Source organism: Trematomus bernacchii, unplaced genomic scaffold, assembly GCF_902827165.1.
Source record: "Trematomus bernacchii unplaced genomic scaffold, fTreBer1.1, whole genome shotgun sequence".
Lineage (NCBI taxonomy): Eukaryota > Metazoa > Chordata > Actinopteri > Perciformes > Nototheniidae > Trematomus > Trematomus bernacchii.
Window position 1 is genome coordinate 17,330,502 of NW_022988043.1, and position 14,792 is coordinate 17,345,293.

The window sequence follows — 14,792 nt, forward strand, 5'->3', positions numbered from 1 at the left end:
GTATAAATATACCTTATATAGGTATGGCCCTACAATATATTATTCAAATATAGCATGATAGGTCCACTTTAAGTTTGTGATACATTCATTCATGGTGTGATTCATGAAGAATGGTGTGTTTCTCTCCCCCGCTGAGTGGAAAGTAGAAGCCCATATTGGGCTTATATGAGGTGTTCAGGGCCAATGACGCAAATGCCGTTAAGGTGATGCTATTTGTGTGAGATATTAGCTTCTCGATGATTATGTTTTCCCCCCCTACTTCTCAGGTGAATGAGATTTACCACGACGAGTCGCTGGGAGTCCACATCAACGTGGTGCTGGTGAGGATGATCATGCTGGGGTACGCCAAGGTGAGGCTCACACTCCGTTTATGTTGATTTGCACCAAGAATGTAAAGCATGGTGAGGGCAATATGATTTGTATGCGAGAGAAGTTTTACTGTAGCTCAGAGACAAAACATGTTCCTCCTCACTGCATTGAGTTTGATCACATCACACAGAAGCTGTAGTCTCAGTCTTCATAACAGGGCTGCAACTACTGAGTTTCTTTTTTCATTCCACCCAGTGATTGTTTTAAAAAAGAAACTGTCATCACAATATTTTGTATTTGTATAGCCAAAGGTATTCTGCTCTCACTATGCAGCACAGAGCCACCACACTTCAAATTAGTTTGAGTGTAGTAGTTCCATCTATCCTTTCTGAGATTAATAGGCCTCAAAAGTATTGTAGTTTAAGTGCAGTACTGCATAAAACACAATGACTTCAATACACCCAGGTGTTTTCTTAAAGAGAAATTATGCTTGTTTGGTTTTTACCTTCCCTGCAGTGTGATATATATGTTTTTGTGCATATAAAGGGTGTGTAAATGCTAAAATCCCAAAGTTCCCTCAAGAGGGAGTTTCTCTCCCACACGCTCTCCCCCATGCAAACGCCTCCATTGGACTCTTGGTTTACAGCATGGTAAAGGACAGATACACACATGTCTCTTGTCTGCTACAGAACTAATAAATACAGAGGCATAGTCAATTAGCAAAAATGATCCCTTTGATGTCGATTAACTTGATTGATCTTTTTAAGACCAGTTATGAGAATAAACATATAGATATGGATTCTTTGTTTGCACAAATCACCCTAAACGTTGGCCAACAAGTTCCAGAAGCCCTTAACATATACATTATTTATGATTCATTTGTAGAAGTTGTTGCTACAGGTCAGCAAAATGCCCCATCCTACCTCCCCACTCTCTGTCCACAACAATGTGTTGTGTTTTCTGCGAGGAAACAAAAGCTTTGAGCCAGAGGTGAAGCATCAACCCATCATCTCTGGCTGTTAGAGCAAACAGTAAGCAAAAGAAAAGCACACAGTGCCTCAGTGGGATTAAAGGCTAACGTTTCATCCCAGGAGAACAAAAACAAAAACAAAACTTTGGCAAAAGCCATGAATTGTCTATTTTTTGTTATCTATTTTCAATTATTTAGTGCTCTAAAGTCTCTGGTCTGCTATTAATAATCTGCTGTCCTGTGCAACATCACAGTGATACCAATTACAAACAAATGTTTCATAGTTTTGTGAGCATGGATGCTTTTTGTTCTCGCTCTGTTATCTATTTTGTATAATTGCCTCAGAGAGGTGGTTATTTCTAGTGACACATCCAAAGCCATTATTATTGTAGCATAGATTATAAATAGTGAATAATACTGCCGGCTTTCTTTTACACATACTCTAAAAATACATTATTTATGATCAACTGGCCTTTTTACCATATGGCGGATGAGAGCAAATTACCTTTTGCTTTCCACTTTCATTATCACCCCAGAGCCCACATCTAAAATATGTTTACACTGAATGCTATGCTTTCCCGATCGGATTACCAATCTATACAGTTTTGTGCTGCTGCCAGAATACTAACATGTTCATTTACACGGTTACAAGGTTCATCGGTAAGCATTTCAATCTCTTTCTCGCTCTTTCCTGTCAGTCCATCAGCCTCATTGAAAGAGGAAACCCATCGCGGAGCCTGGAGAATGTGTGCCGCTGGGCCTTTGTGCAGCAGAAAAGTGACCTTGATCATGCCGAGCACCACGACCACGCAATTTTCCTCACTCGCCAAGGCTTCGGCCCCACGGGGATGCAGGGTAAGGAGCCTGGATGACACAGTAACATTCAAATAAGCCATTTTGCCCTGTACACTGTTACCAATTTAAACACAGCTACAGAAGGTTACCCATGAAATACACACACACACAACATCAACCTGTAAAATGTGTTCTGTGGTTTATTCTGACATGAGTCACACTTATACTGCCCTTCGATTTAATTTTAAGGGATACAGACTGATTTTAAAAGGTATACATTATTTTTGCTAAAGTATTTTTGCAATTTTAACAAACCATTTTGATGAAAGTTCAAGATCAGATTCAGTCTGATTACATTTTAAATGCAGTTGACATGCCCCACTGACTCAAATAAAAAGGTCCGGGCTCTCGTTTGAAAAAGCATTGCACAATCAGAAAGCCAATTTCTCAGTATCAAGTGCAAATGGTACGGTATGACCAACCAGCCGCAGCATCGTTGATTTGGTGCTTAAACATATTTTAAATACTTGCGAATCACAATGGTAAGGCTGGTGGCAATTTCAACTGTCTGCCAGATATTGACATCCCCCCCACCACCACCTAAAAGCAGCCAAACAGAAACAGTGAGGGCAACTAACTGTCCCAATCAATACCATTAAAGGCCCATTAAACTAGAATTAAGTCACTTGCACTGCCCCTATGAACACTGGTTGCATTTTTTTCTCCAATTGGAAGCAAACTATGTATGCTTTGTTTTAGGCAGTGGTGGAAAAGGTATTCAGATCATTTACTTGAGTCAAAGTACTGATTCCATTCAACTGCAAGTAAAAGTACTGCATTGAGTATTGTACTTAAGTAAAACTGTTTGAGTCTGATTCGGAAAATGTACTAAAATAATTAGGAGTAAAAGTACACATTGCAGAAAAAAACGATTAAAATAAGTATTTTAATATATTTTGTATTTTGATCTCACTCATTAAACTCAAATAAATCTGTTTTATGTGATCCGTATCTCTTATAGCTGGTACACAAATAACCGATCCATTCATTACTTGTATCAGTCCCACCTTCTTAGTAACTATCATATCAGGTGTTGGTTTGCAAATGCTTTTAAATGTTGACGTCACTAGCAGCTGCCAGAGTCTCTAAACCTTTGAGATGACAGGTCATTAAAGCGTTTTAATATATATAAAAGTTACCTGTGAGTTCATGACCCTCACTTTACAAAGTAGACGTACATTTGAAGTGGTGTACACAAAATAATAAAGGAACATGCGACCGAAATAATCTTTAATTGGGTTTTGGCCCAAAAAAACACATGTGGTTACATGCCTCCAGCTTGACAAGGCATAAAATAGATATCAACAGTCGCTGTGATGCAGCTGAGGCTAAAGTGCACAGGGATATGTTATACAGTGTCATGCTCTACCTGCAGCCTCTTTATTTAGGGATGACCTGGTAGATTAGTACCATGTTTTTTTTCCTTTTGAAGCAGATAGACCTACAGTGCCACTAAAGTAAGGCACAGACCACTATCTGCTATCCAAAGCGGTCTGGAAAATTACATTATGGAAGCAAAAGTGTGTGTGTGTTTGAGATTATGTAGTTGTTTTCTTATATAACGTTAAAAGTTATATCGACTGATGTAAACACGTAAAAGCAAATCCAAGAAAAACTGTGATATTCATTCATGCTACACTAATACAAATATTTAAAGGTCACCTATTATGCAAAATACACTTTTTCATGTATTTTATACATAAACATGTGTCCCCTCTGTGTAAAGAGATTCTGGAAATGTAAGAAAAAAGGATTTGCTCACTTTTTGTCATGATCCATTTATATAAAAACCTGTCTGAATATGAGCTGATCAGACTTTGGCCACTTGTGTAACCATTATCCAATAACCAACCAAGGTAACCCCCCCACCTTATCACCTGAATCTCCTCCTAGAGCACCATTGTGGTATTTTTAACCAAATATCTCTCAGATGGGCATGGGGAGTGGCACCTTATTTTCATCTAAAGCAGGGGTCTCCAACCTTTCTTCATCTGAGAGCTACTTTGACATTTTTTGGCCAAGAGCTACTTGCATCACATCGCTTACATTTATTCACATAGCACTCATCAGTTGAATTAAGCTACTTTTGTACACGTGTGAAATTGCAATACCCAAAGCTTATCAATAATCTTAACTTCACATCAAGGTCCAAGAAAACAACAATTTCTCACATATTATTATGGCCAACATAGTAAATACATCACTGAAAATTCACATAAATGTCCAAGAGAAAAAGACAATTTTTTCACTTCTTATTATGGCCCACATAGTAAATACATCACCTTAATCACCACCTTACAAGCATCTTATGGCACATGTGTAAAATAAGTGCATAGACTCTTTTTTACAGTCAGTGAGATGACTGGCACTGCATGGAGTCCACCATAGAGGTGTATGCTGGAGTGTACCCACTCAGGTTCACTCTAATTGGCAAGGCAAGTTTATTTATATAGCACCTTTCAACACAAGGCAATTCAAAGTGCTTTACAAAAATGAAAGACATTAAGAGCATTAAGAAACATATTATAAAATGATATCTAGAAACACTCATTTAAAGGTGGGGTAGGTAAGTTTGAGAAACCGGCTCGAGATACACTTTTTGTTATATTCCATGGAATGCTCTTAACGTCCCGATAGCAATGAATGTATTAAGTGCTTTGACAAAAAATCCATAAAGAAATGTCATCTGTGGAAGCCGTAGTACTGTAAAAAGCACGACCAATCATTTTAGCCGGCCCGGCTAAAATAACTGGATGGCCTACCTGCCTGTCAGCCTTCCATCTGTGCACAAACTTATCTCGTGCCCTCATTGGTCATGTGCGCGTTCGTGTGTGTTGGAGGAGGGGCTCTATAAGGAAGTGGCAGATTTTCTCCGGTTGTGTATTTTCAAATTCTAGCGATCTCGAGCCGGTTTCTCAAACTTACCTACCCTACCTTTAAAAGCAATGATATAAAATGACATTTAAAAACACTAATTTAAAAGCAAAGATAAAAAGCAAAGATAATAAAAGTTACAGTGCAGTTTAAGATATGCATATCTCAATTAAAAGCAGCGGCAAAAAGAAAAGTCTTCAGCCTGGATTTAAAAGTAGTAAGAGTTGCAGCGGACCTGCAGGTTTCTGGGAGTTTGTTCCAGATATTTGGAGCATAATAACTGAACGCTGCTTTACCATGTTTAGTTCTGACTCTGGGGACAGAAAGCTGACCAGTCCCAGAAGATCTGAGAGTTCTGGATGGTTCATAATTTAGCAGGAGGTCAGAAATGTATTTTGGGCCTAAACCATTCAATGCTTTATAAACCAGCAGCAGTATTTTGAAATCAATTCTTTGACACACAGGAAGCCAGTGTAAAGACTTCAGAACAGGAGTGATGTGATCCACTTTCTTAGTGTTGGTAAGGACTCGAGCAGCGGCGTTCTGAATCAGCTGCAGCTTTCTAATGGATATGTTAGTGAGACCTGTGAAGACACCATTACTGTAGTCGAGTCTACTGAAGATAACAGCATGGACAAGTTTTTCCAAATCCTGCTGTGACATTAGTCTTTTAATCCTAGATATGTTCTTTAGGTGATAGTAGGCTGATTTAGTAACTGTTTTAATGTGACTGTTGAAACTCAGGTCAGAGTCCATGACTACACCTAGATTTCTGGCTTTATCTGTTGTTTTGAACATTGCAGACTGAAGCTCAGCGTTAACTTTTATACGTTCTGCCTTGGCTCCAACAACTATTACCTCAGTTTTATCTTTGTTTAATTGGAGAAAGTTCTGACACATCCAGTCATTTATTCGTTCAATACACTTATGGCGCAGTTCCACTACAGCGCGGAGCTCGCTTTAAGCGTGCCGTGTCGTGCCGTACCCGTTTTTGGTTGCGCTTCCACTAGGCCTAGTTACGGCCCGGCCCGGCCCGGGGCCACTTTTTCACCTCTTTTCTGGCCCGACAAAATTGTGGTTCTATCGGGGCCAACAAACAGGGCTGAGTCGGGCTGAGTATGCTAAACTAGAGAGAGGAGCGCTGGCAAGAGGGCTCCAACTACAACAAGATGGACATATTTGACCGTGATTTAATTGTAATACACGTTTCAAAATGATGCCGAAGTAACAACATACTGATACCGGTTAGTAAAAACCATGAATTAATGCTTTGTCAAGTCTGCAGACAGACGGCAGGCGAAAAACCTTTTAAAATTCGTGTTTTTCTAGATGGAGATTGGCTAAGCTAACGCAGTATATGCCCCGACCGTCCACACTCACAACAACGGCCTATACAGACATAAATAAAGCAGCGACTGTATTCACCATGACACAGGCAGTCTGTGGTGTGTACTTGTTTAACTTTTGTCGAGTTTCTGAACATATATAAGGAGCTGTGAGCTCTGAGTGCTAACAGCTAACGGCTGTGTTGTGTTTTCTGGAGTTCTCATTGAAGATGACGTCACGGCTCCGCCTACACTGCGTTACTATAGTAACTACCCCAGTTCCTAAACTGTAATGGAAGCGCAGCATGAAGTGAGTCGGCCCTGTTAAGGCCCAACGCGGCCAAGCCGTACCGAGCCGTACCGAGCGTGGCCGAGGCCGACCGTGTAGTGGAAATGCGGCATTACTCAGTGTTTGAATTGGAGCATAGTCTCCTGGTGAAATGGTTATGTTAATTTGGGTGTCATCCGCATTGCTATGGTAACTTATTTTGTAGTTTTTCATTATCTGAGCCAGTGGTAGCATGTAGATGTTAAAGAGAAGAGGCCCCAAGATGGAGCCTTGAGGTACCCCACATGTCATATTTGTCAACTCAGATGTGTATTTACCTATAGAAACAAAGTTTTTTCTGTCCTTTAAGTAGGATTCAAACCAATTTAGAACTGTTGCCGAAAGTCCCACCCAGTTTTCCAGTCGGTCTAGTAATATGTTGTGGTCAACAGTGTCAAACGCAGCACTGAGATCTAATAATACTAACACTGAGGTTCTGCCACTGTCTGTGTTTAAGTGGATGTCATTGAAGACCTTTGCAAGAGCAGTCTCAGTGCTGTGGTTTGGACGAAAGCCTGACTGGAACACATCCAAACAGTTATTTAAATGCAAGTAATAAAAAAACTACTTTTTCAATGATTTTACCTAGAAATGGCAGGTTTGATATGGGCCTGTAATTGTTCATTACTGAAGCATCTAGATTATTCTTTTTTAAGAGTGGTTTAATGACTGCCGTTTTTAGGGCCTGTGGAAAAACACCTGAGTGAAGAGATGTGTTTACTATATGAAGTAGATCTGAGGCCATGCAAGGAAAAACATCTTTGAAAAATCCTGTTGGAATAATATCAAGGCAGCAGGAGGAGGATTTCAGAAGTTGAATAATGTCCTCTAGGTTTTTATCATTAATCTGATGGAATTGTGTCATGGTGTTTGAATTGATATTCGGTGGACACAGGGACAAAACATTTGCTGTACCTGATACAGAGGCACTGACTGCTTGTCTAATTTTCAGAATGTTGTCAGTGAAGAAGGAGGCAAATTCATTGCAGGCCCTGGTGGATAGAAATTCAGAGGCTGCTGACACTTGTCAGTGTTAGCCTGTCAACGGTAGCAAACAAGGCATGTGCGTTGTTTTTGGCAATTATGTCAGAGAAGAAAGACTGTCGTGCAATTTTCAATTCCAAATTATAAAAGCCAAGTCTCTCTTTATAGATTTCAAAATGAACCTGGAGATTTGTTTTTCGCCACCTGCGTTCAGCTTTTCGACACTCTCTTTTTTCACGGTCATGGCCTTTCTCCATGGAGATATGTTCTTGCCAGTCACTTCCTTTATCTTAGTTGGAGCAATGGCATCTATAACATTTTGAATTTTTGAATTAAAATAATCTACTAGCTCATTTACTGAGATGTTAGCAGGGGCAAGTGTGGAAGAAAAATTCTGAGTAAACATTTCCCTAGTATTTTCAGTTAAATATCGCTTTGTGGTTACCTCTTTTTGAACATTTTAGAACAGAAATAGAGCTCTCAAAGAAAACACAGGAATGATCAGAGAGTGCAACATCAGTCACCACAACCTTAGAGATATTCAGACCCTTTGAGATAATTAAGCCCAGAGTGTGCCCCTTATTGTGCGTGGGCTCCGTCACATGCTGAGTCAGTCCATAGTTATCAAGAACACAAAACAGTTCTTTAGCCCCTCTGTCCTGGGGGTTGTCAACATGGATGTTAAAATCACCAACAATGACTAGACGGTCAAAGTCAATACACACTATAGACCAGGGGTGGGCAAACTTTTTTGCTCGGGGGCCACTATGAGTTTTAAAATGTGTCAGACGGGCCGAGCCAGTAGCAGATCGGTGAACAAATATTTAGCTGTCCACTCCTCATTAAACACTCTGCACTCAATGTCGACTTTTCTTTTCTTTGGTCCACTCATTGTTACAAATGCAGGTTCAAAGGTGAATTAGATTCAAAGGTGAATTATTGCGTCATTGCGTCATCGTTTGCGTCATGACGTAACCATTTACGAGCCTTCTTATGACCCACACGGCGTTTTACTTCGCTGATTTTCTCTGCAACACCGCTCACAACAACATCAATAGAGGACTGCGTCGGATAGTTTTTAACCATACGAAGCCAGATTAAATTAAAGAACGACTTCTCCAACCTTATACTTTTCTCCAGAGTGCCGTGGTGCATTGTTTATTAATGTGTTTCAGCAGCATTTACCGAGCGCTGCTCGTCCACCGGAGTTTATTCACCGCTGTAAAGTATTCACTGTCTGACTGTCACACAAGCAGCTGATAAATATCCCCCATCCCCATCAGTGAATGTGTTTCAGTCTGAATTGACACTGTCTACAGGTGATGTTAGCACAGCAACCGAAGCTAATCAGACTATCTTGACTACTTGTTGCTATCATATTGTGGCATAAGCCGTTTTCTACACGCATATTTTACCGGCGTAGTTTTCATTATGATTTTACTTGTGATGGCCACATGTAGCCCATGTATTGATTCCATCTGATAGCTGCAATAATACAAAAAAAAAGGAAAACGTCTGCCTGCTCTTCACAATGGTCAATAACAGTGAACGGATGGTCATTAAAGTAAGGTAAAATAAAAAGAATCACAATAACTTGTATTTCGCTGTACTCGCCATGAACTGTTATTGCTCAGGTTAATCTCGACCTCCTCCAATGTAAGCATGACGTATTTGGTTCTTAGATCTTGCCGACTCCAGAAAAGGTAAATTGTGTCTAGAGTGCGCCATCTAGTGGGATCAACTGAAATACTGGGTATTGCAGGAAAAAGGCAAAATGAATGCGGTCTTTACTATCATTTGGACAATTTTGTATCAATATTCTGCGGGCCGGATTAAAAAGACCAAAGGGCCGTATATATGGCCCGTGTGCCTTAGTTTGCCCATGCCTGCTATAGACAGCAGTTCAGTAAAGTCATCAAAAAAGCTTGCACAGTATTTGGGTGGTCTATAGATATTTAGGAACAGAGCTCGAGAGGAGCATTTCAGCTGAAGGGCCATATATTTAAAAGAAGCAAAGTTCCCATAAGATGTCTTCCTGCATTGAATGGAATCATTGAAGAAAATAGCAACTCCACCTCCTTTCTTATGCATTCTTTCCTGACTTATAAAACTGAAGTTGGGAGGTGTTGATTCGATAAGAACTGCTGCACTGTTATTTTGTTCAATCCAAGTTTCCGTTAAAAACATAACATCCAGATTGTGCTCGGTGATAAAATCATTGATTAAAAACGTTTTTCCTGCCAAAGACCTGACATTTAATAAAGCTAGTTTAAGTTTGTTAAATACACTATCAGTCAGATTTTTTGTGACAAGCTGTGGCTGAATTTGATAAACTCACACAAACGTTTGAGCGCTTCCTGTTTCTAAGCTGATTCACCGCTCAATCTATTACCTATCAACACAGATATCGGCAAAGCTACCGGCAGGCAGGACCCCGGCTTGTCCTGGAAAGAGTTGAGAGTGCCATACGCCCTTGAGCCTGGACCCAGCATATATCAGTTAGAGTTTGCTGCGTTTTGTACACACACATTCTTATCAGGCTTCGGAGATCGCAGATGCTGTCTTGAAGAGGGGGGAAGTGGTTGACGTAGGCACGGTGATGAAGACGGGGGAGATGGTGCGCGTCTCTGCTTCGGTGATTGTGGTGGGCGTCGTTGAGGGGCGGGGGTAAAGGACATGCTGCCAATCCCGCGTATCGCCTTCATGCGGTCATTGATCTCCAGGAAGGACTTGGTGCCAACCCTCTGTATCTCCTTCATGTGGTCGAACTCCAGGAGGGTGGGCGAGGGTGAAAGGGTCAACGGAGAGTAGAGAGAGCTGGGGGACGAAGGAAGAGTATCCTCAAAGGTGATAGGGGGGGTGAAGGGCGGTGGAGACTCCTCCATTTGTGTCATAGGTCTCCCATAATCAAAACATTCCTCAGACGGGTGCAGTGATACTTCTTCAAGGTTTTCTGCACGATGTGTTGTGTCTTTCTCTTGTTTTGATTCCTCTTGTTGCTTGTCCTTGGCAGAGGGAACAGATTGATGACGCAGGCAGTTGAATATGTTAGAGATAAACAATTTCACTCCTGACTTGTTCAGGCAAACTCCATCTGCCTTAAAAAGAAGATGTCTGCGGTCCCAGAAAAAGTTAAAATTGTCAATAAAATTGACAGAATGGTCAGTACAGGCAGTTGAAAGCCACGTGTTCAGTGCAAACAATCTGCTGAATCTCTCCACTCCTCTTCTGACTGGCGGTAGAGGGCCACTGATGAACACCTCCGCATTTAGAGAGCTGACAGTTTCCAACAAGACATTTAAAGTCTTCTTTCAGCACTTCTGACTGTTGTTTCACAACATCATTTGTTCCAATGTGCAGTACCACATTTTTCACAGTCGGATGTTCAGCCCCAATATATAAGATCTTCTCAGCCAAGTCAGAGACCATATCCTTAGGAAAACAGAGTACTTTGGTGTTGTTCTTACTACACAGACTTTTTACATCTCTTACAGCAGAATCACCCACAATCAGAGTTTCAGGCCCAGTCGTTAGCTTTCCCTCTAGCCTTTTACTTTTGGAGTAGCTATTGGTCCTTACCCTGCTGTGTGAAGAGGACAGGTTATCCAGGTCATCAGAAAGAGATCTCCGGTTCTGGGTCAGCGGAGCGTATCTGTTCTGGATTGGCACAGTTGGTGGTTTAGGAGGATTGTTTGTAGTTCTCCCTTTAGCAGCTGTCCACGGCTGTTTCCTAGTATGAATAGGGGTTGAAGAGGTGCTCTTCCTGGGTGATAACAATGCAGGCCAGCCGGTCGCATCACAGATTTCAGAGCGCTGGGCTCTGCCTGTTATTCATCCTCCCAAATCCCATGGAAATGATTTACTCTTAGGCTTTGCACCCAGAGAGTTCCAGGGAGGACTACCACTTGTAGATTTATTACCCGGTACACAGCCCTCCTGTTCCTTGGAATCCTTGTAGCTGCTAACTAGCTGTGAGTTATCATGCCTTTGTTCATTCTTTTGCAACACTGGTAAAGTGGTGTCATTCCAACCTAGTCCATTCACTTCCACGTTAACTTCCAACCGTTGCATTTTCATTTCCAACACGGCCATCTTCTGTAGAGGTTTGTGGAAGTCATCTGTAGAGAACGGAGGCATTTTGCTGCTAACTAGCTTAAGCTAAATAGCATGCAGTACCAGGCTTTAGCTGTTGCTAGGCCACGCTACTATAAGACTGAGGTCGTCGTAAAAATATTGAAATATGGCTGAAACCCTCCATCTATTTATGAAGAATAACTGTCCCAGTGATAAGTTAATGTCCAGGAGCCGCCGCTCGAAGTTTTCCGAAAAGAAAAATAGGAAAATCAGCATAAAAAAGTAAGCAGAGTCTTGTTCTGTATTTAGATTTCATGACATTCATGTCAGAAAAATCTGCTTCACAAAAGTATGTAGAGCCAAATAAAGCAAACATTTTCAGTGCTGCTTGGTGAATGTTCTTATAGTTTTCAGGGTCTACGAGGCTCCAGAAATGTTGTGAGTTTTGCTGAGACTTAAAGCTGAACATGATTTTGGAGATTTATAACCTCCATCTCCATCTGCACAGGATTGACACTGAACAGTTCAGCCATCTTTTTCTTCTTCTTCCTCTTGACATTAAATTATAAACCATAATAAATCAATTGTATAGGTCTAGCCTCCCTATATCTGTGTGTGAAATTGTTCCATCCTCAAAAACAAAAAACTAATGCGTCTGCAGTCTCGCTGCAGCTTAGGTCTTCTGTTAAAAAAAGGACACTGAATGTCCTGAATGTGACATCACAAACATGACTTGAGTCTGAACACAGCAGACAACAGGAGTATTTACAACAGCATATAAAAACAAAAATACTGCTTGTGGGTGCACACTTACATTCTCTGTCTTACTGTTACATAAATCCCATGAATGTATGAGATTAAGTTAGCTTCATCATATCTCAATCAGTGATTTAAGTGAATAATAACGTTTCTATCAGGTTACTCTCAGCCTGTCACTCATTATTTTCAGGGAGGGGGCGGGGTTTGGAGGAACAGAGAGACGGTGATCGTGGAAGCTTTCCTCCTGCCTTCACAAACTTTACACAAGTATTTATCAACTGAAAATAGCAAGAGGACATTCATACTCTGCAATCCAAGACTTAATTACATCTACCAAAAACCTGACATGGTGCTAACGCGAGTATTTTTTAAAACATAAATCCATGTGTGTCTGAGCCGCAGCGACACGGACTGATTCAGGTGCATTTATTGTCGTCTGATTTTTTCTACACAGTCTGTGAACCGCGAGCTGCGAGCTACTGAAAAGCTTCCCGTGAGCTACCGGTAGCTTGTGATCGACGTGTTGGAGACCCCAGATCTAAAACAACAGACAGAGAATCAGCACTTTCGAAACAGGCCTGAAGCAGAGGGGATTATGGGATGCTACAATTATCTGTTTGCTATTTGGAGCCAAACACTTCAGAGACATGTTTTGTATATGTCTGAGACCTATAATATATTGATGAAAAACATTATAATATGGGACCTTTAACCTCTTAAGCCCTGAGCCTGTTTTTCAGGTCTCAGGCTCGAAAATGACATTCCCAGAACAAATGACCATATCTTCCCTTCTAAAAGGATTACATTTATAATCTTTTTTCTCAAAGTAATGATAAACCTGTGAGTTGGATGTAGAAGAGTCAGAATCAATATAGATGTTTTTTATTTTAAAGAAAATTCAGATTTTACATAGTAAAAAACTGTAAATTATAGTGTCCGTCCAAAACTTATTTTTTACTTATAGTGAAAACTACCCTTGGATGATGGGTTAGTAGACTAAAAGCTTTAGAAATCCAAAGTACAACATATAATAAGTACCCTGTATCAAGATTGATGCAAAACAAGTGACATTTGACCTTTTTAGAGAGATTTAGCCAAAAAACCCCACTTCTGGGGTCATTTGGGTGGATTTGACCTATCTCTGGCCCCCCTTGCTCGATTTTGATGAATGAAATCTCTTTATAACCGCTAGAGCCAATGGAATCGAGGGAAAGTTATATACACACCAAAACGTTAACAAATAAGGAGTGAGAGTGACCCGTTACCAAAACCGGAAGCTGCATACACTCTGGTGGCTACCATTAGCAGCTAACTTTTCCGCTCCAATTTTTACATAAAAAATTGAATTATGGATTATAAATAATGTTTTCAAAGGCACAGGTACATTATCAACCTATGGATCAACAGTTGTAGCATTTGTTTTTTTTCGTTTTAATGCCATTGAACACGTCTTTTGACCTAATTGACAGCTACGGTGAGACGATCTGCCGTAAAAGCTCCGTAAAGGTACGTGTTGTGATGTCTGTGTTTGCTTCCCCTGTCGCAAGTTCGGATCGCTCAGTGATGATACTATACCTAAATAATCAGTGGAGTCTCAGCTTTAATCGGCTATATTGTATGTGCAGCTACGATAAGTAATAAGGGTATCTTTATCTTGAATTATGTGCCGCAGTGCGTTAGAATTGTTTCGCTCAGGGGTCATTTAGACGCTTCTTATGAGACTTGTGTTTTGTTTTGGTAAAAATGGTTCATATCTTCAGTTAGCTGAGATTCTTCCCGTTAATCTGGTGCTACAAATTAATAGTTTCCTAAATGTTAAGAAGCCCTGAGACATTATCTCGAAAAAAAAAACGGTGGGAGGGGTCCAATGGGGGGACCGGCGTGCTTAAGAGGTAAATAAATACAGTTATTTTATCAATTCTGAATCATAGATGCTAGCAATCCTAATTTGTGTTTACCACCTCATGACAATGAAAAAATACAGTGGCTTTACAAGCTACCAGAGTGCCATTGTTTTGTGACGCCTTAGAAACTATTCCATGACAAACCTCCTCTCACTTCAAGCCTTTCTGTTGTCGTGATTAAGACCCCATTTACACGAGGACGAAACAGGTTGTATCTGCATAGTTTCTCTTGTATAGCCCTTTCATTTACACGAGGCCATAACAAAACGATAGAAACGGACCCCGCAAACGATAACGTGTCCCAAGGTGGATAGATCTGCATACGGAACGCTCTGGGGGGGTCTAACGGCTCCGTCTGTATGCCTCTATACGATCATTTTCTGAAAAAATAACGATAGCCCCGCCTCTCC

General features: G+C 40.7%; 1 protein-coding gene across 1 annotated transcript in view; it reads left to right on the forward strand.

The window, feature by feature from the left end:
• Positions 1-236: 236 nt before the first annotated feature.
• Positions 237-14,792, forward strand: part of LOC117472599 (A disintegrin and metalloproteinase with thrombospondin motifs 3-like) — a 102,465-nt gene continuing 87,909 nt past the window's right edge. The window contains exons 1-2 of the mRNA XM_034117896.1: positions 237-350; positions 1,978-2,134. Of these exons, the coding sequence (XP_033973787.1) occupies positions 237-350; positions 1,978-2,134 (271 nt within the window). The remainder of the gene's footprint in view (positions 351-1,977; positions 2,135-14,792) is intronic.